The following is a 26,707-nucleotide window of genomic DNA, read 5'->3' as shown; positions in this document are numbered from 1 at the left end:
TAAAAATCACCAACACTCTTTCAGGTAAGAGAAGAGAATGGCAATACTGCCTCTACGAGAGAGTATTTAAAAAGAAGGTGAGCAAATCGTGTACTTGCCTGTTCAGGAAAGGATCCGATCCATTATTTGTAATAGATCTCATATCTTGGGTCATGTTAGGCGGGCTCACAGCAGTCTGAACAGGGGCCATGTTCTCAGACTCCATGGGAAGTTGTCTGTACAAATCAGCTTCCTAAAGTTGAAACAAAAAAGTGACACGTGCTGTCAGTGCTGGTTGAGTCATGGAGGGTACTGGAGGCACAAGTAGGGTTGCCAGGTCCCCTTAACTTCCCAGCAGAGGAGAAGGGGCCTCACCCTTGCCTTGCCGATTCTCACAGGTGCACGCTCCCAGCATACGTGATGACATCACTTTCAGGAATGATGTCATTGCACCCTTAGAGTGCGTGCCTATTGCTCGCTGGTCCAGGTGGTTTCTTGCCTCCTGGGTCCGTTCCCTGGGGCCTTTTCCTCCCATTGGCCAAATGAGTGACAGCAGGGGACAGGAGCTAGGAGTGAGGGATCCCCCGCCCTACCAGGGGACCTGGCAGCTCTAAGTACAAGCTCCACACATATTCCAACTCTCCTAATATCTTGGAACCTGTCCCTGCTGCAGGATTGCTTTCGGGAGGCAGCTGTGTGTAGATAAAGTTGTAAACACATCCGTATTGGGACATGCATACTCCAAAAAGAACATACTTTTTATGAGAACCAAGCAAATTGACACAAAACACTGCAAAAACTCCATTTGCACAACATTTTGTGCCAATTTGGTTGATCCTAATAAAAGATATTACATAGACTGTGTGTAGGGATTTTTATTTTAAAAAGCCAACATCATCTCTTACCTCCTGGAGCTACTCTAATCTGCATTTGTCCAAGTGAAAGCAGAATCCAACGGTGCCAATGGGAAACTGGATACAGTACACACAATTTGATCCAGCCCTTTAATCTACACAGAATGCAACTTTAACCAATAACTACTGATAAAGTAAGAAGGCAAAACTTCTCTGTGGGGGGTGGGGGGGGAGAGTGGAAGCAACAGGACCCAGGTTTTTGTAGATGAACAGTGACACCTTGTGGAGTACAGGAGTAGTACAAAGGGTGTATTCCCAAGGGACTTTCTTAATAGTAAGCATAAAGAGCTCTGTCAGTCATCTAGCCATGGCTGATTGTGTTTTGATCAAGCCACAGGCCATAGCAAAATATTAACCATTCATAACACACTGCAATTCAAAATATGCAGCCACTCCAGCTTCCTCACTTGGGGAGTAAACTGGGAATTTCTCCATAGTTTGCTTTTGCAGAGCTCCCAGTCACATCAGACCACAGTTCTTAAAATAGCCTCAACAGCTCCTGCTTGATGGTGCTGAGGAAGGGCTGATAAGGGAATAAGCTGTCAAAATCCCTCTCCTTGGCACTCATATGGTCCTGCTGCTCTCTCTTTTAGGTCTTGGGCAGCATGGGGGAGTGGTTATTAGAGTGTTATACTAGAGCTCAGGAGACCAGAGTTCAGTTACCCAGCTCAGCCATGAAGCTCACAGGCTGATCAGTCAATCACATACTTGTTCAGCTTTGCCTATTATATGGCGGAGGAGCCACATACATCAGCCTAAATTCCATGGAGAAGGGCAGAATAAAAAAAGGGTAGATAACAGCAGTGCTTTTTTCTGGGGGGGATGCAGGAGTACGCATACCCCTAAACTTTTTGTGAATCTAATGGGAGAAAGTAAAAATTTTAAAATGTTGGAATTCCTGCTAAATCAACTCCAAACTTATTATGGATATTTATGTGATTTGTTAAGTTTTATGTAGCGTATGTTGGTAACGAAGATGTTTAGTTATATTTAAACTCACTAGGAGTGCTGTTTGTCTTACAAAAAATGGAACGTCTTTGAGTATCGAACACGCCACCAAGATCGCTGGCATAATCAGTGATCGTTCGGGTGCAGACAAATACAAACAAGTCTTCTCTAAGAGCGGAACTACAAGTGACAAAAGGCACAGGTTGGACACTTGTCAGCTTCTCTCAAGTTTTGATGGGAAATGTAGGCAGCTTGGTGGAATGTTGGACAAGTGACAGTTGAAACGTCCATTGGACAGCAGTCAGAGAGCCAAGCTGCAAGACCAGGATGCCTACATTTCCCATCAAAACTTGAGGGAAGCTGACAAGTGTCCAACCTGTGCCTTTTGTCACTTGTAGTTCCACTCTAAGCTACCTGGAGCTCTGGTAGTTGGAATCTAGCATGGTGATTGGTCAGTCTTGTTGCTACCCCCGATAGCGGCAACCAATTTGTGTATTTGCACAAATAGTTTTGCACAAAGAGTTTGTCTATACCGAAACTCTTTGGTTGTGTGTACATGTCACTATAGAGTGGCTTGGTTGGCAATACCCATAATTCTCATCACCGACAGTCTTCTGACATCATTTCCTTTCACCGTGTTTCCTGAGTCTCAGATGGAAGCGAGTGTTTAATCTGTGAAGCAGTGTGGTGTTTTACTGATGAAAGTTTGGCCTATAACCTCATTGAGTGGCAGTATTTCAATACGAGTAGGAAAACTACTAACTATTTTACATCATCACAGCCAGCAAAGATGTGTAAAGTGAATGATGACTCTATAAAAACAAAAGATGCGACAACGGTGTTGTGTAATACAGCGTCTGCTGTAGACCACGTGGAGAGTGGGCACACGGCCCCGTCTTCTGTTGACCATGTGAAGAGTGAGCATGTTCTTGGTAATTTTGTCCATTGACTGCATTTATTTTTTCCAATTTGAACTATAAAATGGTGATTTTCTTGAGTCAAACTGAGAGTACCCCTAAACATTTTTTTAGAAAAAAAGCACTGGATAACAGAACTTCCTGCCAGTAGATTATGGTCATTATTTAAAACCCTAAGTCTGGGTTCTACTATTCATGACATTTCCTTAACAGTTACAGATGGCAAAAGGCCTCCCACTGGTTGTTGCTGTTGCCCGATGCCACTTGGAGCAGCAGCAGGAGAAAAATACAAACAAAAACACTGCCAGCATCTGTACCAATACATCACTTCTGGGTTGCACCCAGTACAACCATAGAAGTTCTGGCAATTCCTAGAACTACCCAATGTCACTTCTGGGTTGTTCCCAGGTTTTGATGTCAGTAATGTCACATGCCCATGTCCCTGCCCCTCCAACCCTCCAAGTACAGCCCAAACTGCCCAACCAGTTTGAGCATATCTTCTTAAGAAAACATGTTCAGTAACTAACACTGTGGTGATGTTCCTGAAAACACAGTGTTAAGTGATACAGCTCTGTAATAGGTATTGATAATACCAGACCTAATGAGGTTGATGTTCACAGTATTGCCACTTCTTATATATGAGTGATGTACGAGGCACTAACTAGATGAGGAGGAGGCAATCGCCAGCTGACTGCCTCCCGTCAAGCTCCTGTGCCTGAGCACCTCAGGAAGCCTCTCTGAGTTACTTTCCACATTGAGGCTTCCTCCTAGGAGAGCTTTGGTTGCCTTCTCTGCCAGCCCCACTGCTCCTCCTAAAGCCCTGTTTCCTCCACTGTGCAGGCTTTTTATAGATGGCCAATGCTGTTGGGAGTAATTACTGCCACCTAGGCCACTACCCATCAGGTGGCATTTAAGAAAATAAAATAAATCCTGATCATAAGACTGTGGATGTGTTTCGACACAAGAGGCTACTGGATTGGAAATTCCCTGTGGCTGGCCCATGCCCGGCTCTCATGGGCGCGTCTGTTCCCAGCGACTGCCCATGCTGCTGGTTCTCCCCCTTTCCTGCTGGCCACCTGCTTCTTCTGGTAATGCAGTGCTTCCGCACCTGCCGCCATTTCCTCGGCTGCCGGGCCAGTCCTCTAGGGCCCCTGCTAGCTGCAGTGAATTTGGGGCTGCTGGGCTCGTGACCACTTTTCTGCTGGGTGGAGTTCCAGGAGCTGGGAGTGGGCTGGAAGCAAGTTGGGATGGGGCCCATCCACAGACAATTGTAAAGTAAAACCTTATCTTGGTGTGGCAGAGGAATAGCACACCAGGATCCATTCTGTAAATAACAGCCATGGCCCTTAAAGTGTGCTTAGCATTATTGATTTTGGGCTCCTTTCATACAGCAGGGTCCAGTCTATTCAGAATGTTAAACCCAACCTAGCTTCCATATTTATTTGTCCATGTAACATGAAATCCAATTCATCTGGGGCTTTCCCCTCTTTGTTCTGGAACCTTTTATGTTAGAGGTGTCAGACTCCCATCACAGCTGAATGCAGAAGCTAGAAACTAGGATCAGCCCCATCTCGTTTGCCACCACAGGACAAGCAGATATTCAGCTGTATCAGCCATATCCCTTGGGCATTGTGGCAATCGAAAGAAACTGGAAAAGAAAGGAATGGTCTTACAATGCCAAACTTTTGGGAGCACACAGCACAAGATGTGACATCAGAGTGTGGCAGGTCATTTGGCAAAACAAGTGCCTCCTGCCGGCCAGTCATGACTTGTTCAGTGACACTCATTTTTTTTAAAAAAGTTGGCACTCCTTATGAACTGTTTGCTTTGGTGCTGCCATGAACAAACTGTTTTTCATAAAATGAATGGGAGAGGAGCCAGTGGAAACAAAAGGGAAGATCAAGGCAACTCTGACACTGCAACAGCATCAAAATGCCCGGCATTATACTGCCACTAAAAAGCCTCCCTCCTCTAGTGGTTTCTGTCAAAGCTGCTAAAATTGGTCAAGGTTTCAAAGCTCTGCAGCATGTTGAATTATTCATCATGTCTCTGTACACACACAGACTCTTGATGCCGTTCTCTTTTTAACTACATGCCAAATGATTCTAGAAGTCTCCCACCATCTTTCCTGGAACCCTCACGGGTAGAAATTGCTGTGCATGCACAGCTGCTAGTGTATCCCCATAGAATCCAAAAAGGGCCCGTTTCATGTTGCTTCTCTCTCTACATCCATTACATCAGTCCTTTGATTCAGGGCAACACCTGAACATCAGACGTTGCTTTGGTATTCATCAAATTGTTCTAACTGCTGCTATGGCTTCCTGGAATCTTGAGACACTTACCTATCATTCTAAACTAACAATCCAAAAAGTCTCTAGTCCTCATGGGTCCAGAAGAGGTAACAGAGCTAATAGTACCGAAGCAAAAAAAGTACAAAGAAACCTGAATTCATTCTGATTCTAAATGATAAAAAGTCCACAGATTGACTAAATTTCAGATTTTCAGAATGAAACATTCAGAATAATTAGCAACATGCTAAATGCAAGACGTGCACTTGTTTTAGCAGGTGCCTGCCTATTTTGAGAAGAATTAATGCAACAGAGAAGATATAACTGCAGGATAATAGGGAAAGTTACCCACAGACTGCGACTGGATATATTTCTAATTTTGGCCTGTGGTGCTAATTATATTGCCTACTAGTTATTCCAAAAATACGTAGGTTGTTCTAGGAAGACACAGGCAATTGCCATGAGAGGCATCAATATTTAATTCTGAACAAGTTCCAAGAATGTGAATAAAAAGTTTTGCACAACAGGATCATATACAGATAGGGGAAATAATTCTGTAAACCTAGAGAAACTCTAGGCTTGCAGAAAAATTCTAAAACTTAATAAAAACACTTGGGGGTTCAACACCCCTCACCCAGAGAATGACAACTGAGATCTCATGAAATCTCTGCCTAGCAGTCAAGACGGCAAACTCTAGCCCTAGACAACTCTACTATGACGGCAGCTTGAGGGAAGGCAGCAGCAGCAAAGAAAAAGGGAGAAAGTGGTTCAGCATTTTTAGACTTACACATGGTCAGTGAAATTAATCAGTATTCCAAACACAAATTTGGAATTAAATCCTATCGAGATTGTTGCTTACTTCCAACTAAGCATATTCAAAATTAGACTCACCTAGCTGTCTATATCATGCCACAGGGAATTTTATACTAGACCAAACATAAACTTGGAGGTGATTCAAGCAATACCTTGAAGGAGATTTCTGAAGATAAAGGGTTTGTCCACATATCTTGACATTTTGCTAGATAACCATGCGATGACAAAGTTCTCTGGATGCCATTGTCATCAAGCCTCCACTTGATTGCCCCCCACCCCTGAAAAGATGGTACCAGCATCTGTCTGCTAGTTATGAGGGTCCAAGAAATAGAGGCTTCTGGTCTTTGACACTCAAAAAGGCCAACTGCTAGCAAGAGGATTGGGACCATCTCTTAATCTCATTATGCTCCATGCGGACAACAGACCGTTCATCGAGAAATCAAAACCTGTTCTGCACCTAAACCTCATTTCATTAAGCAAGGCCTCTTAGCAATTTGTCAGAGCAAGTTTAGTACAAAGGATTCCTTTGTGCTCAAGCCTTATGAAGAACTAAGCCCACATTAGCATTCCCTATGAAGAGGTTCTCATACCAGTGATCTAATTTGGATTGATAGGATCTCCCATGAGAATTTCTGCTAAATGAGAGAACCAATACTGCCTCCAAACACACCTCTTGCCCACCCAGAGATTTTCCAGGATTGACAGTCACTCCCTCTGGCCAAGCCAATGCCATTGTTCACCTGGCCCTGTCTCTATTCTCCACGCCTTGAAAGAGAAAAGAATCCTTTGCTCTAGAACTCAATCGGCTGGCCCTTCCATTGGATCCAGAATCCTCCCCCAAAGTATATTCGGTAGTGCTTGTGCCCTGCCTTTGTGTGAGGTGTTATGCTCAATCAAGTCCAGTCCTGCTGTATTATTACTTCCACATGGAGTTTTTGCCTGCTCAAAGTTACCACTGCTTTGAAAGCAAGGAAGCCCCATTTCTAGCACACGGTACATTTCTTCAGCTCTTCACTGATCTTCCCCATGGATTCATCATTTGGATTACCTGCTGGCTGAATGTCTGGAGCTCTGCTTTGGGATTTGACCTCTACCTGGAACCCACCAGACAGGTACATATATGTCCCTGCTTCACCCTCTTGTTCTTTTTTAGCTTCTTTCCTCCCCTTTCTAGAATGATACACATTGCTCAGTGTGTGGGAGTACTGGGAATAGCTGCATCTTAATGTGGGCATTCTAGTGCTGAGCATTATTACTGTATGCTTGGTATTACTACTGACTGCTTGAGTATGCTAATTGTTCCCCTCAGTAAAGCTGTCTCTGATTTTATTATTATGCTCAGGGTCTCAGTACTTTCTGTGGCATTCGCATTTTATCGGCATTCACTTTTACTGTCTGCCCAGAATGGATATGTGCATGTGGCTGGGTATAAAATCTAAGGAACGAGAGACAGCAGGAGGAAAACAGTTTTCTTGCACTATGGTACTTGAGTGTGAATTCAAGCCAAATTGAATAGGGAGCTACTTTCACATGGACACATGTATGAAAGAGTATGTACTGTGCAGTCCTACAGTTGGTAGTAAGCATGTGCTTGCCTACACCTTTCTCCTTCTGTCCAGTACCCAAAATAAGATTTGTCAGAGTACCATGCAAACACCTTCCTCCTTAGTTCCTTCCTCAAGTTCCATAAAGGCATGGATATGTTTTTGTCCTAGCATTCTTCTAGCATGAATTTCTCCTCCTTGCTGACCTGGTCATTTGTCTGCATCTTATTTGGAGGGTGATGGTGGTGGTATCCCTTCCCTTCCTTCCTTCCTTCCTTCCTTCCTTCCTTTCTGTCCCCTTGAAGACCATTCCCTTCTTCTCATTGCACATCATTCCAAATATTGAATTGCACTGCGTAGGCACTCGAGGCAAAACAATTATGCTGACCTGTTACACTGTTCTTGTGAATGCAAAGGGAAGCCAGGAGGATTCTAGCTGTTTTCATACGTCTTACCGGCTGCGCAAAATCATGCAAAACTACCAGAACAATGGCGTCTTCCTGCCTCAAACTGGAGTCATGACAGGAAATCGCACCAGGAAGACACCGTCGTTCCAGGAGTTTTGCGCAATTTTGTGCAGCCGGTAAGACATGTGGAAACGGCCTTTGATGGGGTCTGAGGAAGCTGATATGGCTGAGATCAACAAGTTAATGATATGGAAGTTGCCTTGCCTATCTCGTCCAAGTCATTTGGAATAAGGACTTCCTGCAGTAATCTGGTTTCTGTGGAAAGAGCTGGTGGGGGGGGGGGGGCACACATATACTGTTCCATTAAATCTCTGGTTTAACCCAATGATCCCACTTCAAACTGAAACAAACTAAGTATGTGTACATTTTCTAGTCAGCCTGCCTTTAGAAAAGGAACCTGAGCTAGAGATGGTATAGAGCAGGGGTGGCCACACTTGCTTAATGCAAGAGCCACACAGAATAAACCTGAGATGTTTGAGAGCCACAAGACATGATGCATTGAAGTGACTTCAGAGGAAGAGGCGGGTTTGGGGGGAGTGCCGTGAAATGACATCACAGGAAGGGGTGGGGTTTTGGCACAGTATGCTGGGAGTGACATCATCAGAAGGGGTGGAGCTTGGGAAGGACTACCACCCAACCTTTGACCTGGAAGTGACATCACAAAAAGTGATGTCATCCTTGCAAGGCACCACCTCTAGAGTATTCTGGCTAAAGACTCCAGGTTTTTTTTTAGTTGGAATTGTCAACCCTAATGTTTTATTGAAAATAGGAAATACATTGAAAGAAAGAAGGAAGGAAAAAAGGAAAGGGAGGGAGGGAAAGACATGGAAAGATGGAAAGGAAGAAAAAGACAGACATGGAAAGAAGGAAGGAAAAGACAAAAAAAAAAGATATGGAAAGAAGGAAGGATAAAAAAGGAAAGAAAGAAAGAAAGATAAGGAAAGAAGGCATGGAAAGAAGGAAGGAAAGGAAGGCATAGAAAGATATGGAAAGAAGTAAAGAGGAAGGAAGAAGGGAAGGGAAAGAAGGAAAGAAATACACGAAAGGAAGGAAGGAAGACATGGAAAGATATGGAAAGATATTAAAAGAAGTAAAGAGAAAGGAAGGGAAAGATTTTGAAAGGTATGAAAAGATATGGAAAGAAGAGGAAGGAAGGAAGGAAGGAAAGGAAGGGAAGGAAGGAAGATATGGAAAGGGAAGGAAGGAAGGAAGATATGGAAAGGTATGGAAATATATGGAAGGAAGGAAGGAAGGAAGGAAGGAAGGAAAGAAGGAAAGAAGAGAAAGGAAGGAAAGAAAGAAAAAGAAAGATGGAAAGAAGAAATGGAAAGAAGGAAAGAGAAAGGAAGGAAGGAAGGAGGGAAGAAAGAAAAATCAAGGAAGGAAGGATCACAAAAGCAGAGCCACACAATCTTAAAGCAAGCACATGTCCTCTGAAGCAAACACATTCCCTGCTCCTCCATCTCAGCTGTCCTGCACACACTTATGGGTGCGCCAGTCCTCCGTGCAACTAACGAGGCTTCCACCCATGCAAAAGCCCCCCGGCGCAGGCTGTGCTTCATGCCATGAGCGGCTCTCGGCAGCTGCGCACTTGCCTTCTCGGGAGTAAGCCGGAAAGCAGGAAGTCCTGGGCCACCTCTGCCTTGGCGCTTCCTCGTCGCGTCTTCACTCCTCTCTTTCCCCTTCCCCCCAACTGCCCTTCCCGGGCGCTCGCTGAGAGCGCGGGGCCGGCAAAACTCAGTGCTTGCAGAGGAGTGCCCAGCAAAGCGAGGACGGGTGGGCTGTCCTCAGCCCTGGCCCGCCCCTTCGTTGCTCCAGGGTTGGGAAAGGGGAAGCACGCTGGGTGCATAGATCGGGTGAGCGGCTGGTCGGCTCTGCCCCTTAAAGGAGCCTGGGGGAGGAGTGAACTTGCAAGCCTCCGGGAGCCGCCAAATAAGACTTGAAGAGCCGCATGCGGCTCGCGAGCCGCCATTTGGCCACCCCTATACTATACTATAGAGAATAGCAACCTATGAAAAATGATTTAAAAGAATGGGACTTTAGGAAAAAAAGACAATTAAGAGAGACATGGCAGAGATTTATAAAATTAGGCATGGTGTGAAGAAAAAGGAGGGAACATTTTTCTCCGTCTCTCATAACAGAACCAAAGTTAATGAGCGATACATACAGGACAAAGTCTTTTTTCAGACAATACAAAACTAAAATTAACTGCCATGAGATGTAACGATGGCTACTGGTTTAGATGGCTTTAAAAGAGGACTGGGGTAGATCTATCAACCACTATTGGCCACGATGGCTACATGAGGCACTGCATCTCTGGACACCCGTTCCTTGGCACCAGTAGAGGACAGGCTCTTGTCCTCATGCTGCCTGCCCTCTTGTGGACTTCCCAGAGACTTCCCTCTCAGTTTCTCTCTCCTTTGTTGAAATATAAGAGTACATTCCTTGGGAAAGGGCTTTTTTCAGCTTTCGTTATTCTGCAAAGTATATTGTAAACAGCACTCTGTAAATACAATAATAAAAAAAGTTGAGAGAACAGATCCTACTTTTGGATAGGAATTAAACTAGATTCTGTGAATTACCTGTTCACATGCTACAGTGCTCCTGGGAACACAGACATGGGCCAGTGAGGAATCAGAGAAACCTGAACAGCTGAAATTGAGGCCTAGAACTCACCAGTTCTTCGCAAAAAGCAATTTTACAATTATCTCTAAAAGAAATGATGCTGGAATAACACAGAACTGCACAACAGACAACCCTGGTAGGACACTGCATGTGGCTAGTGGGTGTTTTGCTCAGTATGCCACATTGTACAATCTTGGAATAACTAGAATTACCCAGACCACATTACCAAAGCAAGTACTTCAGTTTAGCAAACATACTTTAATGGTCTTGAGGAGCCATGAGTATAGATTCCCCTTTCAACGGGAACATTACCCTAATCCCTGCATTTTAAGTACTCCCCATCCCAGAGTGTCTCTGTCCTGCATAGACTATGGCTGTATACAGAACAGGAAGTGGAACCAAGGAGAAACCTGGGATATTTCCACCTGACTGCACTAGCACGAGGCACACGGTGGGGGATATTATATACTTACAAGTAGGGGACCCACAAGGACTTGCGGGGTGGCGTCTCATGTTCCCCTCCTGTACCATGTCCTCTTTCCCTTCCCTGCTCCCCATAGCCTCTCTCCCTTTCCTGCTTCCTTTTCTCCTTCTCACTCGCCTTTGATGGTTTCCCTGTTTTTACTTTTCCTCTTCTACCATAGGCAGCCTCTCCCCTAGGCCTACTTGCATGGTGCCAGTGGAGCGAGGCCTAGTTGCATGGTGGGAACCTGCAGTGGGTACTTCATTTTCCCCTCCTCCTGGCAGCCCCCATATGCTCACCTTTTCCTATGTCCTTCTCTCCTTCAGACTCACTAAACAACTTACCTTTTATCTGTCCCCCATCTTCATCTACAGTTACTAATCTACTTCATTTATATACTGCCTTTCTCTACCGTGGGGACCCAAAGCAGCTGTCGTCATGCTTCTTGCCTCCATCTTATCTTCACAACAACCCTGAGAGACAGATTAGTCTGAGAGTATGTGGCTGGATCAACCTCAGTGTGCTTCCACAGCAGCGTGCTGATTCTAACCCGGGTCTTCCTCAGCCTACTCTGAAACTCTAACCACTACACTGCACTGGCTTTAAGGGGAACTGCTGTTGAGCAGTAGCAACTTGCAGCTGGGCCTGGGTGAGTCATGCAAGTTAGGTGGTATCACATTGCCTGGTGGTTGCTTTGGGGCCTGATCCCAATGAGTCCTCCCTCAAAGGCCAAAACAGCCCTGGAAAGGGCCCTGCCCTTTCCCCTGCCTTTTCCTGACAGAAACCAAGCCTAGAATAGTAACCACTGAGGGCATCTGATTAAAACTACAGGAGCTCCTTTAATAATTTATTTTTGTTTTCTTTCTGCCAATGTATTTATCTAAAAAATCAGATTTTTCTGCAAATCTGGAGAGTTTTTCAAGTTTGCAGGAAGATCTGTCTCGTCTGTTCATGGCTCCCATCTCCAGATTTAAGTATCCACAGATCAGGGCCACTTCGCTTTTAGCATATATTAAGGCTGCCAGTCCCCTAGCGAGGCCACTTCCAGCCACCACCTCCCATCACGACTCACCTGGTCAGTGGTGGGAAAAGGTGAAGGGAATGGGCCCAAGAAGCAAAATACCTCCCAGGCAACTTGCAGCGGGCATGTTCCCAGCGAGGCATGATGACATCACTTCCAGGAGTGACATCATCGCTCTAGCCATGGGAATGCTCCTGCACATTGCCTGGAGCCAATTTGTGAGTATTCCCGTGCCAGCGCAATGACATCACTCCCAGAAGTGATGTTATACAGTGAGAGAACATGTTCACACAAAGATCTTCTGAACAGTGAGTACCAGGTCCTCCTCACCTCCAGCCGGAAGGGTAAAGGGACCTGGCAACCCTAGTATATAAGATGTTCTTAAAAGATGTGTAAGCAGTACAGAAGTTGGGACTGAGAAAGCCTATATTAAAATCCTCATCCTTTCATGAAACTCACTGTGTAGCCTTGCTCAAGTAATTGTCTCTCGGCTTAGGGCTACCAGGTCTCCCAGTGTGTGTGTGGGGGGGGGGGGTCAATTTGGGTGCCTGTGAAGCGTGAGAGCATGCCCACCACTGGGTGCGATGACATCACTTCCAGAAATGAGGTCATCATGCTCAGTGGAAGCGCAGGTGTGCTCTGCGCAAGCAAGAAAGTCACCCCTGGTGAGTGCCAGGTCCCCCCCGCCCCCCATCCTGCTGGGGTCCTGACAACCCTATCTCAGCTTAATCTACTTAATAAGGTTGTTGTGAAGGTAAAAATGGAGGAGGTCAGAGTAATGTAAGCCACCTCAAGCTCAGTGAATGAGGGGCCAGAAAAAAGAGAGACGCTCTCAGAGAATTTCCAGCAGAACATAATTCAGGAAGTTGTTAAAAGCCTAGCTGCCGTTTTTATTTGAAAGCAATGCCATTTTCATTTTCAAATCAGGACCAAAACGGCAAAGAGAATAAAATTAAAGGACAAATATTTTACATATGAAACACAAATCACCATTTCACTTGTGACATTAAAGCAACTTCCTTAGTCGGATAGACTCTTTAATGAAGCAACCAGAAAAACGGCTTTTACGTGGTCTCAAAAAAGGGCGTGAAGGCTGGGGAGAGCCCACCAGCTCCCCAGACAACTCCAGAGAGCTGGGTGTTCTATCGCTGCTGGGTGTGTCACTCTAGGCCGGAGCAGCTGCAGAGTCAGAAATTTCTGGAGAGGGAGCTTCCCCTCCGCGAGTCAGCCAGCAGCTGCTGTCAGGCCCAAGAGTGTTCTTGCCAGAAGAATTCCACTCCCTTTCGCCCAAACCGTCTTCACCTCCTTTTGGTTGCTTAGAAACCAGCAGACCCTCTTACTCAGCACTTCTCCCCCTACCTTGTGAATGCAGGCTGCTAAAAACAAAAAAGCAACAGTAGGAAAAACTAAGAAAAATGTTTTAACAATAACAGCCTTCGGGGAACTTGAAGAAGTTCTCCCATCAGATGGCTGGGGCTCTGGATCACTCTTGCCTGCTGAGAGGAAGTTCATAAAGTTCCTACTGATTAAGGCTACATGCCACAGGTTGCTCCACAACATGGAGGACAAAAATCTGCTCTTTGCTAAAATTAGCATGGGCAACCACAACTCAGGAGTGCGAGCAGGGCCATCTTTCAAGACCCTCTTTTCCTCTCTGGATGTATGGAGTCTTTCCAGGTGCAAAACAGGAACATTAATTTAGTATGCAACGGAAGTATCATGCGCTTAGAGTAAAACCTGGAAGCATGGGGCAGGAAGGAGGGCAGGAGACCTGAATCTGAATTACGGGGAGCAGTCTTGCACAGGCAATAATTTAATCTTGCCTAGTGCCAAGAGTGCCTCCTTGTTTACATGAAGAGAATTAGAGCATCCTTTGGCACACCCAGTCTCTACCCACATTCATGCCCTATTGTCCCTGGTCATATCAGGGCTTTGTTGTATGCATAAGGCTTGAGAGACTAAATATTTTAAAAATAGCATCTCTAATATGTCACATTTAATGGCCTATCTGTTACAGTATATTCCTTCTCTGGTATTTAGTTGGATAAAAAGATGCTCTTCTACAAGTGCCTTCTGCTCAGAGAAGCCCCGTCTATGAACAAAAAAGGGAAATGAAATCCTAAAATATTCTCCTATATGTGCAATAGCTGTAACACAATGTCTCAAGCAAGCAGAAGCAAGAGAGCTAGATGCCCATCAGGGCATGTTGTAAGCGCATGCAAGTTCATGTGTTTAGTGAACAATGCTCACAGTCCCCCCGCCTTCTGTTCATGTTTCTGTGGACCCATCCCATTAAGGATACATTAAACACTTATCCAAGGTACCCAATATAACATGTTTGCATTTCATATTAATTAAATCAAGAATCTTTACCTTTTTGTAGCTGCATATTCACAACTATTACAGTGGACTGGAATCCCTGCCTCATCCATATATCGGAGAGGGAAGACAGTCCATCAAAAAGACATCCTTCATTAAATTTTGACAAGAAATATATTATTACACAGGAGAGGTAGAGATGAGGAAATCCGTTTTCCTCTTTCCGTGTCCATCTGTTGGATTCAGCTCCCCCAACATCTCACTTGTCTCTGCTGGCTTTGCTTTCAACTCGGCACCAGAGCAGTTTTTGTGCAGCATTCTGACATCAAGCTCCAGTTTTCCTTTTGTGACAGTCAGACACTGCCATTCATTTTGGAGGGAAATTTTATCAAAATTGTGATTCTTTTTGACAGTACAAGTTTTCTACAAACCTGAGTTTCCCCGTGTTTATACAGCCCTCAGTAATAGCCCTAGCTGGCCCTGTTGTACAAATCTGACTATCTGCATGGGGAACAGTATTTTGAAAGTGATTAAAAAGCAGCAAAAATACAAGCAAATACTGAAAAAATGCAAGAAACAAAAAACCTACACATGAAATCTATCTTTTTGTCACTTAGTTTTGCAATGAAAACCCAGTGAGTTTGACTACTTGCCCTTAGATACCATTTATTCTACCAAATTGTTTTTCAATTTATCTTCTACAGCCATGTTCATGTGAACAATTATATCAGTTTAACAAACGCACTTTAAAACATTATAATTTTTTATAACTTGCACTTGCAGACTACACTTGGGAGAATGGATCTGGCAGAGAACAGTATAAATAAATGAGCTGGAAGAGAACAGAGAGGTCAAGTGATGAACTGTTAAGCAGTAAAGAAATAGACGAGGGGCCACAAGTTATATCTGAAGGGGTAAAGACAGTATTTGAGGAGATGTATCAAGAGCCTGCTATAGTCACCGCAGAACTGAGATGTTAGCCCCACACACCCTGCAGTCTAAGGAAGAAATATGTTCTTTTTTAAATCATTTGTACAATTGGCCTTTGGGATGCAGGGAAGGATTTGAAATGAGGAGATTTGATATTCAGTTTCTTTCTACAACTTCATAAAGAAACAGATGGCAAAAAGATTGCAAAACATAAGTCAGGATCTGCTCTGCTAGGGTGAACCTCATCCTGCCGAATCTGCCTTAAGCGTTAAATAAAACACCAGACAAAATATATATATGCCAACTGGTGTCATTGCACAAATAGAAAGCATACTTCTGTTTGTTGCCAAGAAATGTGATACTGTATTACTAAATACAGTATAAACAAATGTTATCCTGGAATAGCCAAGAGAGTTTAGGCACAAATCCCAAAGGCCAAAAGGACTTTGTAGACAAGAGGAGCACCGCCCCCCAATGTAGATTTGTACCCTAGTTTCAGGCACATACTTTACTTAAGAAACAAATGCCTCTCGAGTTCAATGGGACTTACTCCCCGGTGATCATAGGACTGCAGTCTAAGCGTCTATGTTTTTTTTTAAAATGGGGAGGAACTGCACTGTGTGTGGGGGACGGGGACAGGGAGGAGAGTTGGAACCCTGTTTAATTGTTTATGTTGCTAGGGAGGGGAAGAGCCTCCATAAAGTGCAGCATACTGAGCTCCCACATGGCTCCTGAGAGCAACCGGCTAATTGTGTTCTCTGAGGAAGCTGATTAATACAGCAGGGAAAAAACACAACGTCATCAGGAGGGAATACTCCCCAGTGTTTGAAATGTATCCTTTTGCAATTGTTCAAAATGCTTCGTTTTCTTAAAGCCACGTAAAGGAAGCATCAAATCCTTTGGAACAATGAGAGCCATTATAAAAACCAAACCAATTAAAAATCCAAGATGGTGCAACACCAGCACTGTGAGAAAAGTCTTCAGCCACTGTAAAATTGTTAATGATGAAGTCCATGACATGCCAAAGTTCAAAATGGTGTCAACTGCAGAACCATACTCAAAGAACTGAGGCAAATGTATAAGCAAACCCTTGCAAATACATGCCTCTTGCATAACTCGGAGCCTTTCTACACAATGGTCCAGACGCCACAAATGGATATTAACTACCAATGAGAATACTGCGTATGGGGAGAGTATTGTCACATATTTTCTGGTTTCCTGAGACTTTAGTCATATTTTATTTTCAGATCTGGGATTCTCCCTGGGAAGAAATCAAGATCAGACCTTGCATTTATGTGCTCCCTCATCTCAGGAAAAGAAGGACCTCTGAACTGAGAGTCCCTGTGATTACCTGCATGCAGGATTCTTCCTGTCTCTGCCGGATTCATTGCTCTTTAAATAAGGTTTTACCAAGCAACCCTATGCAGAGTTACCTGCAGACTAAGCTCGCTGAAGTAAGAATGGAGCAATCCTGCACAAGATCACAACATTAACCTTTTGGGGTTAGGAGAGTTCTAATAACCAGGGGACTTCCCAGGTCTCATCTTAACCAAACTGCAGAATCAATAAATCATACTTAAAAATGCAATAATACCTGTCGCATTAGTTCTTCCTGGCGCATGCGAATCCTCTCCCTTTCCATCTGGATCCGCTGAAGCCTCAATTTCTGTTGCTGCTGTTGCTGAGAAGTCAGTGCATTCGGCATGTTCAACAAGCCAGCCTGGGGGTTTGGGGCAGGGTGGCTCTGTTGAGACATGGTTGTAGTTGGCGTCATTTGCGGTGGGTGCTGGTGATTCATTACTATGAAACAAAAACAGTTTAGAAATTAGTAGGATACCACAATGAACACTCTTTCAGACAGCAACAGGACTTCAGTTTTGTCATCCTGGTGACATACTGTTAACCTTGGCCAACCATCTAAAACTCTCAGGAAAACGTAAGTTTGGAAGCAGAACCAGGGATAGTTAAGTAAGCAGATGCAGGTTTCATCTGCATTCATTTGCATAACTTTTTTTGTTATTTGACTTACTTTTATGTGTGTATTCAAGGTCCAAATGTGGGAAGGCAAATATGGTCCCTTTATTAGAGCATGAGCTGACTGAGAGATTTACTATATGCATTTATTTTCATTCAACAACAAAGGTTTGGTTCAAACACATCCTGTTAATGTCCAAAGTTTCCAAATGGCTGTAAACCATAGTTATGAACTTTTCCCATTTTTTCATTTTGCCATCATTCACTTATACAAAGGGACCCTCATTACAGCTCACAACTCTCTTAATGAGCTTGTTTTCTGACTGGCTTGTTTTCTGCATATTGTTTTAAGAAGCCATTTGTATTGTGGGCAGAAAGAAAGGGAGCTAGAAGTCCAGAGACACATCAGACTAACAGAATTTCTTCTACCACTTTGGTGAATCACAGCTCACTTCAACAGATGCAAGAATAGCATAGCCACAACACTTGTTTCTGCTTAAAGTTACAAGCAGCAGAACAGTGGGAGTGGGAAGATGTTATTATCAGGCTAGTTTGAAAAATATCCAATTAAAGAGAAATTAATCCATTCAGTATGGATGAGGCTAAATCCTAGTTATTGAAGATAAACAGAGCAAGACTAACATAAAATTAGATCCAATCAAGGAAGGTATAGAGAGGGACAAGTTTCAGTTTTGGGAATGACAGTAGGTCTTGTTGCCCCAGTGACTTTTTCTGTGTGTATCGTTAGATTGGTGCCCACCTAATGGTTTGCCCAAGGCCATCCACAGAGATTCATGAATGAGCTGTTCAAAGAAACCATATTAAAATTTACTGAAAGTCAACATGGCATTAAAATAATTATACATAATCAACTCTCTCTTTTAACTGAGAAACAGGATCACCAAATCTAAACTGACATATCTAATACCCATGATGTAAAGGTACTGATAACTAGGGTTGTCAGGTGTCCAGTACCTGGATAGTCCAGTATTTTGGGGGACTGTCTGGGGGAAAACGTTCCGCAAATACTGGACACCTGGCCCCTCCCCTCCCCACTGCTCCATCGTCTGGCCTCCCTGTCCCCAAAAGTGGTGTGGTGCCACCGTTGGCCCAGAGAAGTGGCCAGCCAGCTTGGGCACCCAGCTGGCCTCCTGGGGCAGGAGTAGTCAACCAGCCCAGGGACCCAGAAGTGAGGGTCATGTGATGATGTCATTGCCATTAGTGACATCATTGCACCGGACAGAAGTGTGAGCATGCGGCATGCGTGTGTAAAATAAAAGAGGCTAGTGCCCCCCGCCAAGGTCCGGTATTATTCCAGACTACATCTGGCAACCCTACTGATACCCTAGTTTAATTTAGCAGAAGTTGAATATATGAGTGTAAACTGCTCAGTTTCTTGTACTTGACTGCCCAAGGCCACACTGTAACATCAGAGGAGTGAAGCAAGCCAGTGGCAGGCCAAAGGGCCACTGCTCCCATCACAGCCAATGTCAGCAAGAGCACAGAGAGAGAGAGAGAGAGAGAGAGAGAGAGAGAGAGAGAGAGAAAATACCTGTAAGAATAAAGAGGTCTAAGGGCAAGACAGAATTTGTACTGACACATCCATTGATAGCTATTATTCTGGAGAAAACTTAAGACCTTTTGTTTAAACCTTACAGTTCACATATCAAAGCAGGTGAAACAATAATAAATTCACATCAAGAAAGTTAATCTGAATCTGCAGTGCTTTCATGAATTAAAAAGGAGAGAAATGAAAATCTACACAAGTTGGCTCCTGCCAGCTTTCCCCCCTGAACAATCTGTCTATACCATTTGAACAAAGAGTGCCTTTTTTCCAAATGGCCTCTGCATGTTTGGCTTGAAACTGCAGTCAATGGAAATCTGGCCATCTGTGAGTACAGTATGTGAATTACATGAATAGCAGAATGGTGTATTTTACAAACTGCTAGTATATTATCCCAATTACTTTCCAGCTATGTCAGCAGTCTATTTTTTTTAAAAAAATCCTATCTCCTTTCTTCTCAAAAGTTTATACTTCAAAATTTCTGCAGCCACCAACCTTGTTACTTACACCTGGCAAAGACTCGTCTCTGTGCCTCTACTGAAAATTAAAAATTAAGCTTATTTCATGAGCAGCAATAAAAGGAATTATATAGCATACAGCACACAGAATACATTATGGTACCTAAGTGTAAGAACAGGGAGCCAAGAGAATAGTCTGAGAATCATATGCTGAAGCTAAGCAACTATAGGCCAAGTATGGTTTCCAAGTCCTCTGGGGCTCAAACAGGGGGATGGGGGGCATGCTGGGAGAACCTACCTCACACGCGATCAAGCTCCAGATCACTTCCACATTGCACCAGGAATGACGTTGTTTCCAGCATGACGCGGAAGTGACAGGTTGCACCAGGGCCAATTTGGTAAATATCAGCCTCCAATCTAGCGTTGGAGGCAGATTTTTACCCAATCGGCCCCTGGCATGATGTGGAAGTGATCCAGAGTAATTCCTGGATATTGGGGGGGGGGGTGGAGCCTGGAAGGGGCAGGGTTTGGGGATGGGAGGGCCTCAGTTGGGTATAATGCCATAGAGTCCACCCTCCAAAGCAGCCATTTTCTCCAGGGGAACTGATCTCTGGGCCAAGCTACAAGTGACGAATGACACTTGAACAGCAAGTGGATTGAGTGGAGAGCAAGTGGAGGGCAAGTGAACAGGGAGGAATACACTTGCTGTTCAAGTGTCATTCGTCACTTGTAGTTTGGCCCTCAGTCTCCTGGAGATCAGTTGTCATTCTGAGAGATCCCCAGCCACCACCTGGAGGCTGGCAACCCTACATAACGGATGTATACATGCAATTTTGCACAAAAAAAAGATTTAAAGGTGTTGAAACAGTCCAGTAAGGATGGCTGGACTTTGTTCAGAATTGTTAAGTGTTTTCAGGCTCCGGCCTAAAATGTGCTGGCTAAGCTGATCGGCAACACTGCAGAGCAGTCGCTGAGCTCCCCAGTGATTTGACCTTGAGAGAATGTTCTCAGAGAGGCTCTATCTGCCCTCCCTAGATGTTCTCACAGCAGAAATGCTAATTAAAAGGTTGGCCCTGATTGGCTCTTGAGTTGCCGGATGATGCACTGAGTTCTAGATACGACGGTGTTGCAGCTCATCCAGTTCCCTTCTCTATTCTTTCCACCTCGGCATGTCCCTATGCTGGTCCAACTAGGCACGGAGAGGGCATGCATTCTACCAGATGGGTAAGATGAATAATGCATGGATGCCATTGCCAACCAGAGATGGTAGGTAGTAAGCTCTTACATTTTAGACAGGCAGAATTTTAGACAGCAACTGTGAGGTGTTCTTGTTTTTATGTCTATTGCCTATGTATGAATGTCTTATGCTTTTGCAACACTCCTTAAGCTAATAGACTATACTTTTAATCAAGCTGAGTCTGGAATTCATGGATAACCCCCAGAACGAACCCAGAGGCTGGAAAGCCAAGGTAGAGCTTCCAGTCTCACAAACCAAAGGAAGTGTGTCCCACCTGCCTGATTGCTGGAGTGGCAATGTTCAGTGCCCAGAATTAGGAGGCTTGAGGTGACTACCTGTACAGTGGATGGATTCATTTCCTAGCCAGTTTTCTATACTGGCTCCAATATTCAGTTAAATATTGCTTTTTTTTACAGCAACAATGAAATTATGAGAATTTGGCAAGAAGTTAGGTTGGGGTTAGAGGTTAGCTTTTTGTCCTGGTGGACACATCCAGGTTTACCTCTATACTTATTTATATACTGTCACGCTTTGGTAATAGATTTAATGAAATTATGAGAAACTATGAAGAGGTTAGGATTAGGTTTTTTGGTAGCAATAGTTAGAAAATTTGGTAATTAAAATATGAAACCCTAAGTGCTAGAAAATATGCAGTCCTAAATTTTGGGACTTGCACTTAGAGCAAAAAAAAAAAAAGTTAAGGATTGGGCTAAATGTTTTTTCTGGGGGAGGTATCCAACTGATGTCTGCATGACAAGTTACATCCTTGTGTACCTTGAATTTGCCTTGTTCATATGTCTCTTGTTGTCTGTTCCTCCCTGTGTTCTTACACCTAACTCTCCTCCTCTTTCTGCAGACGATAAATAGAAATGAAGTCTTCTTTCCTTCAGCTGATGTGATAACAAGGCATAGGCAAGCCAAGGCAAGATCCACAGTTGCCACTCACTTGCCCTGAAGTTGCTGTGCTCTGCTCTTCTGCTCACTCCACTCACTTCTTGACCACTTTTCCTTGCAGCAACCTGGCCACTGAGTCTATTGGGATGTGGCTGGGAAAGCCTCCAATACCAAATGTCATATTTCCAGAAACACAAGAGTTCCATGATTTGCAGAGGCTTCTTTGAGCCCTGACTTCTTTATTTACGTTATTTATAGTCTGCCTTTCCCACTGAGAGCCAAAACACACGTTAAGAAATACCTAGGTTCAGCACGTGTTCTCTTACCTCAAGGTTTGCCGGGATCTGTAGGCGTCCTGGAAGCTTAAAGTTTAGCATTTACAGAGCAGCAAAAAGGGGAAGGGAAATACAGGAGCCTGTATTTTAAGCTTTAAGCTTCCAGGACGCCTTTAAGCTTCCAGGACGCTTACAGATCCTTTAAGCTTCCAGGACTTTAAGCTTCCAGGACCCCTACAGATCTTTAAGCTTCCAGGACGCCTACTTTAAGCTTCCAGGACGCCTACAGATCCCGGCAAACCTTGAGGTAAGAGAACACGTGCTGAACCTAGGTATTTCTTAACGTGTGTTTTGGCTCTGAGACGCAAGGCAGATTACACATGGTAAGCCAATATGATCAACGGCTGGGACATTGAGTAAACAATACAATAGGGATAAAAAAAGGGTAAAGGTGCAAGCAAGCACCATTACTGACCTATGGGGGGGACGTCATATCACAACGTTTTCTCGGCAGACTTTTTGTTACAGGGTGGTTTGCCATTGCCTTCCCCAGTCATCTACACTTTCCCCCCAGGAAACTGGGTACTCATTTTACCGATCTCGGAAGGATGGAAGGCTGAGTCAACCTTGAGCTGGCTACCTGAACCCGGCTTCTGCTAGGATCAAATTCGGGTGGTGAGCAGAGCTTGGGCTGCAGTACTGCAGCTTATCATTCTGCACCACAGGCTCCCTATAGGGATGCATTGCAGAAATCTGATACAGAGCTGAAACAAAACATAAGCAATTCAACATGACATATTAAACAACAAGGAAAGTACCCAAGGGATGGGAGCATACTTGCAGTAACAGACAGTACACAGTGGTATAGTCTACAGTCCCCATTCCCTTTATCGAAGCATCTAAGTGAACCATTTCCTTACCACACAGCCCTATTACTCATATAAGAAAGCCCTCCTGAATAATTCTGTTTTGCCTAAGCCAGGAGAGTGGGAGCTTTCCTGACCTCTTCAGGCAGCTAATTCCATATGGTGGGGACCACCAGAGAGAATGTGTTTGTTTGGGCAGCTGTTGATTTTGCCCGTTTGCAGTGTGGAACCTACAGAAGGTCCTGTTCAGATGAGTAAAGCTGTCATCATGGAACATAGGGAGAGGGGTTCAAACCTTGAATTATGCCTAGTAGCCGATGAGTAGCCAGTGGGAGTAATGACTGCCAAACAGGAATAATGTACATGCTCCGCCTAGCTTCTGATAGTAACTGTGTGGAGGTGTTCTGCAGCAACTGGAGTCTCCAAGTTGACTTTGAGGCAAGATCTATATAGGGTGCATTACAGTAGTCTCGTCTTGATGGTATTATGGTGTGGATCCAGGTGGCCAAACTGGCTATGCCGAAGTAGGGGGTCATCTTATTGGTTAGACTGAGTTGGAAGAAGGAATTTTTTTGCAGCTGCATTAATTTGCTTCTCTAGCAGTGATCCAGGATCCAGTATAACCCCAGCAAGGGTCAATTGAACTTACTGAAAGTGTGGAGCACAATGTCCTTCAATATCTCGATCTTCCCAGCTAGCATTGCTTTCATCTTGTCTGAGTTCAGTTTCAATTTGTTTGCTTTCAGCTACTTGACCACAGCTGTCAAGTAGACACTAAAGACATCCACACTAAGTGATTTGGATAGAGGGATACAATATGTATCATGCATATATTGATGGCGTCCAATTCCACAGCTACAAATGATTTCTCCTAAAGGCTTAACAAAGAGGTTGAATAACATGGTGGTGGTGGGGTGTGTGTGTGTGATGAACCAAGCAAAGAAATAATAAAGTGATCTCATTAGGCATCACCTGGCAAGCAAGCTCACTTGCATGCCTAAAATAGAGGACAGGAGAAACACCTGCAGCTCTGAGCAACTTGGAGGAAGGGCAACAGAAGCAGATAGAGACAGACAGACTGCTTAGACAAATGTGAGACACCAAGACGGACAAAGAAGGCCATAAGCCTGCAGTCACCTCCTCACAATGACCATGAGAACTGTGTCCCAGGATTAAGATGAGATTTGTGGTTGCATGTTTTCCCCATTATAGCAGTCTAATCTGTGCCATCTTTATCTACTGGAAGTAGGGGCAATGGCTTTGTGCACAGTCTGCTGCAGTTATGTGCCAAATATTTAATTCATATATACTAGTAGTATATATGAATTAAAGTAGGGTGAGCAAAAGCAACTGCGTAAACTAACTCTTGGAGGCCAAAGACTGAAGTTTGAGATGGCTTCTTTGCACGAAGCACAGGGCATTTTGCAGGGAAAGGATTCTGGTGTGGAAGAAGCCAACTTGCCCAAGGTGTAAATTATTTCCGACGTGTACACTAAAGCAAGTGTTGTTGTTTTTTTAAATCACAGCCTAGGTCCAGCTTCAGGTTTACCCCCATTTAAGGTCCGTCTCCTGCCTAATTCATTAGGAACTGGCCAGCCTCAAGTGTCATGCAGAGTAGTCTGATGAAAAACATATGTCTGTGGAAGAAGAAAAATCCAGCCACATTACACTTTTGACTTAGTCACGATACTGCAGAGCGGGGGGAGGCCCGTCTCCCTCTTCTCGCTCTGCTCCTGCCAACAAAGAACTGCTTGTTTCACTTACTTCCCAGAAACAGCATTAGCCTTCCAACAAGGTCAGCAAAAATACTGCTTTTCAGTTCAGAGTGCACTGTGGTCCAAAAATGTGCAAAGTATTAAACAAAAACGTTGCACAGGCCCAAGTGCACACAGAGCCTCCTATTCAGGAGTTCTGGGTTGAGAATAACCATGCAGAAAATACTCAACCATTGGGAGCTGATACCTGGGAAGGGGGGAGCGGGTTACAAAGGTTTAGCAATGTTTTCTTATCTTTGTTTCTTTAGATTGGGGGGACTGGTTAAAGTCAAAACCTCACAGGTGCAATGCCAATAATTTGAAAGCATGCCTCCTTCCTCTACCCTTCTGCAATTCACCTGCTGTCTGCTTATGACAAATTAAAAGACTGAATTGCAAAGGTGGGTTTGTGCAGAGGGTTCTAACTTGGGGGCAAGAGCTAAGACTCCATCCATGCTTAAATCTAGACTGCGTTTGGTCTGCCCTTAAAAATGTCTACAGTATGCACCAAGCTGGCCCAAATTCCATGCTAAAGAACAGGCATGGTTGAAGATGCCTGAAGAGCATACACTCCAGAAGGATCAAGCACAGGAGCCAAGCCACAAGGGAAAAGCTGCAATCTCCAGTAGGGTTGCCAGGTCTCCTTACCCTCCCGGCAGAGGGTGGGTACCCAGTACTCACCTTCTCTGTGTCCCACGCGCGTTCCTGCACCTGTGCAATGACGTCACTTCTGGGCGACATCATTGCACAGGCACAGGAGTGTGCACGCTCTTTGCAGGGGGCAGATTTGGGCCTCAAATGAATCCAATTTGTTTGGGGCCCAAATCAGCCCGCTGTGAAGAGCGGGAATGCTCTTGGGGCGGTGCAATGATGCCATTCCCAGGAAGTGATGTCATTATGCCATCCTGGAAGCTCACCCGAAAGGCCCGTTCCCATGCTTTTCCCCCTTTGGGCCAGGTGCCTGGTGGGGGTGGAAGCAGGGAATCCCCCGCTACCACCAGGGGACTGGTAACTCTAATCCCCAGAGACCCTGAGGAAAGTTCCCTTTCCAAACTTTGACAATCATTTAGGGCTGCCTTTATTGATCCCTCAAAGCTGCTCCTTCTCAACCCAGAAATAGTAACGTTTAATTACTCCTTATTCTAAGTATTGGCCTAGTGATATATTCCCATCTGCATGGTACTGCCAGAATGTCCTTGCCGATAGTGCTGGTGCAAATAACCCATCCCATGGAGACTGGTAAGGAGTATTTACATATTATTGTATCAAGCTCAAGACCAAAATGGGCTGCTCCTCTGTATCCTCAACACAACCTTTTGAGGCAGACCATCATCACAGATGAGCAGGGATTCAAACCCGAGTCTCCATCCACTATCTCACATTAGTGCTTGCTAGGGTGCGAAGAACCACCCAAAAGTAAAGCTTTTCAGCACTGCATACAAGGAGGCAGGAACAACACTCTCTGAGAGCCAAGCTACAAGTGACGCCTTACACAGGTTGGACACTTGTCAGCTTCCCTCAAGTTTTGATGGGAAATGTAGGCATCCTGCTCTTGCAGCTGTAATGGAGAGCCAAGCTGTAAAACCAGGACACCTACATTTCCCATCAAAACTTGAGGTAAGCTGACAAGTGTCCAACCTGTGTCAGGCGTCACTTGTAGCTTGGCTCTGAGTGTGAAAAAAAATCTTTTGAAGCCAGTTTTTTTGTAAAGTATTTCTCCTTTCCCCTCTTCAATACTGTCAAAACTGGAAAATTGGAGAAAGAAGCACATTTGCATAAAGTAGGCTGAAGAAGTGTCAGTTCTCCTATAAATGATACTTTCTTTGCCAGCTTCTAAATTTATTAGTCAGACTAATCCTATCTGGCACCTGTCAGATCATTTCAGGATATCCAGTAATCAAACAGCTTGAAACAGGAAGAGCTTTTCACAGTGCAGGTGGAGCACAGATATAGTCAAGTCAAGATGTGAGGGAGGGGGGCTGGGAGGGGGAAATTACAAGTTCCCTCTCCAAGTTGCAATTAAATAGGTTCTAGTAAAGCCAGCTTTAACATAATTGAGTTCTTTTTATCTCTGAGAGTTCCACGTGATTAATACTCCCAACCCTGAAACTATCCGTACCCCCAAAGGTCATATCCCCTATATCATTTCAGGATATGGAAAGTATGGTCCACCCCTGTTGTACCGTTAAACAGATTTTCACAGCTTTATTCATAGGATTTCCTGATAGTTTTTTTCATAATCGCAAACCAACAAACATAACTTCTGAATGACAATTATTTTGCCTATATGTCAGCCCACAAATGCTTAGTGCAAATGATCATGAAATACATGCAGTTGCCCGTGTAGCCTATGCAGTCTTCAACCTGTTAAAGTCTAATATATTTTTACAGCTAAAGCCACGGCATTAGGAAGGGATCCAACGACTTCTAGTTTAACTACCTGCCCCAAAAGGCTTC

General features: G+C 44.3%; 1 protein-coding gene across 1 annotated transcript in view; it reads right to left on the bottom strand.

Moving 5' to 3' along the window:
• Positions 1-26,707, bottom strand: part of WWTR1 (WW domain containing transcription regulator 1) — a 106,405-nt gene that overhangs the window by 7,257 nt on the left and 72,441 nt on the right. The window contains exons 3-4 of the mRNA XM_054982589.1: positions 16,823-17,028; positions 99-232 (exon numbers count right to left, since the gene is read on the bottom strand). Of these exons, the coding sequence (XP_054838564.1) occupies positions 99-232; positions 16,823-17,028 (340 nt within the window). The remainder of the gene's footprint in view (positions 1-98; positions 233-16,822; positions 17,029-26,707) is intronic.

Source organism: Eublepharis macularius, chromosome 6, assembly GCF_028583425.1.
Source record: "Eublepharis macularius isolate TG4126 chromosome 6, MPM_Emac_v1.0, whole genome shotgun sequence".
NCBI classification, from domain to species: Eukaryota; Metazoa; Chordata; class Lepidosauria; order Squamata; family Eublepharidae; genus Eublepharis; species Eublepharis macularius.
Note: the sequence above shows the minus strand (reverse complement) of the source record. Positions and strands in the feature narration are given on the sequence as shown.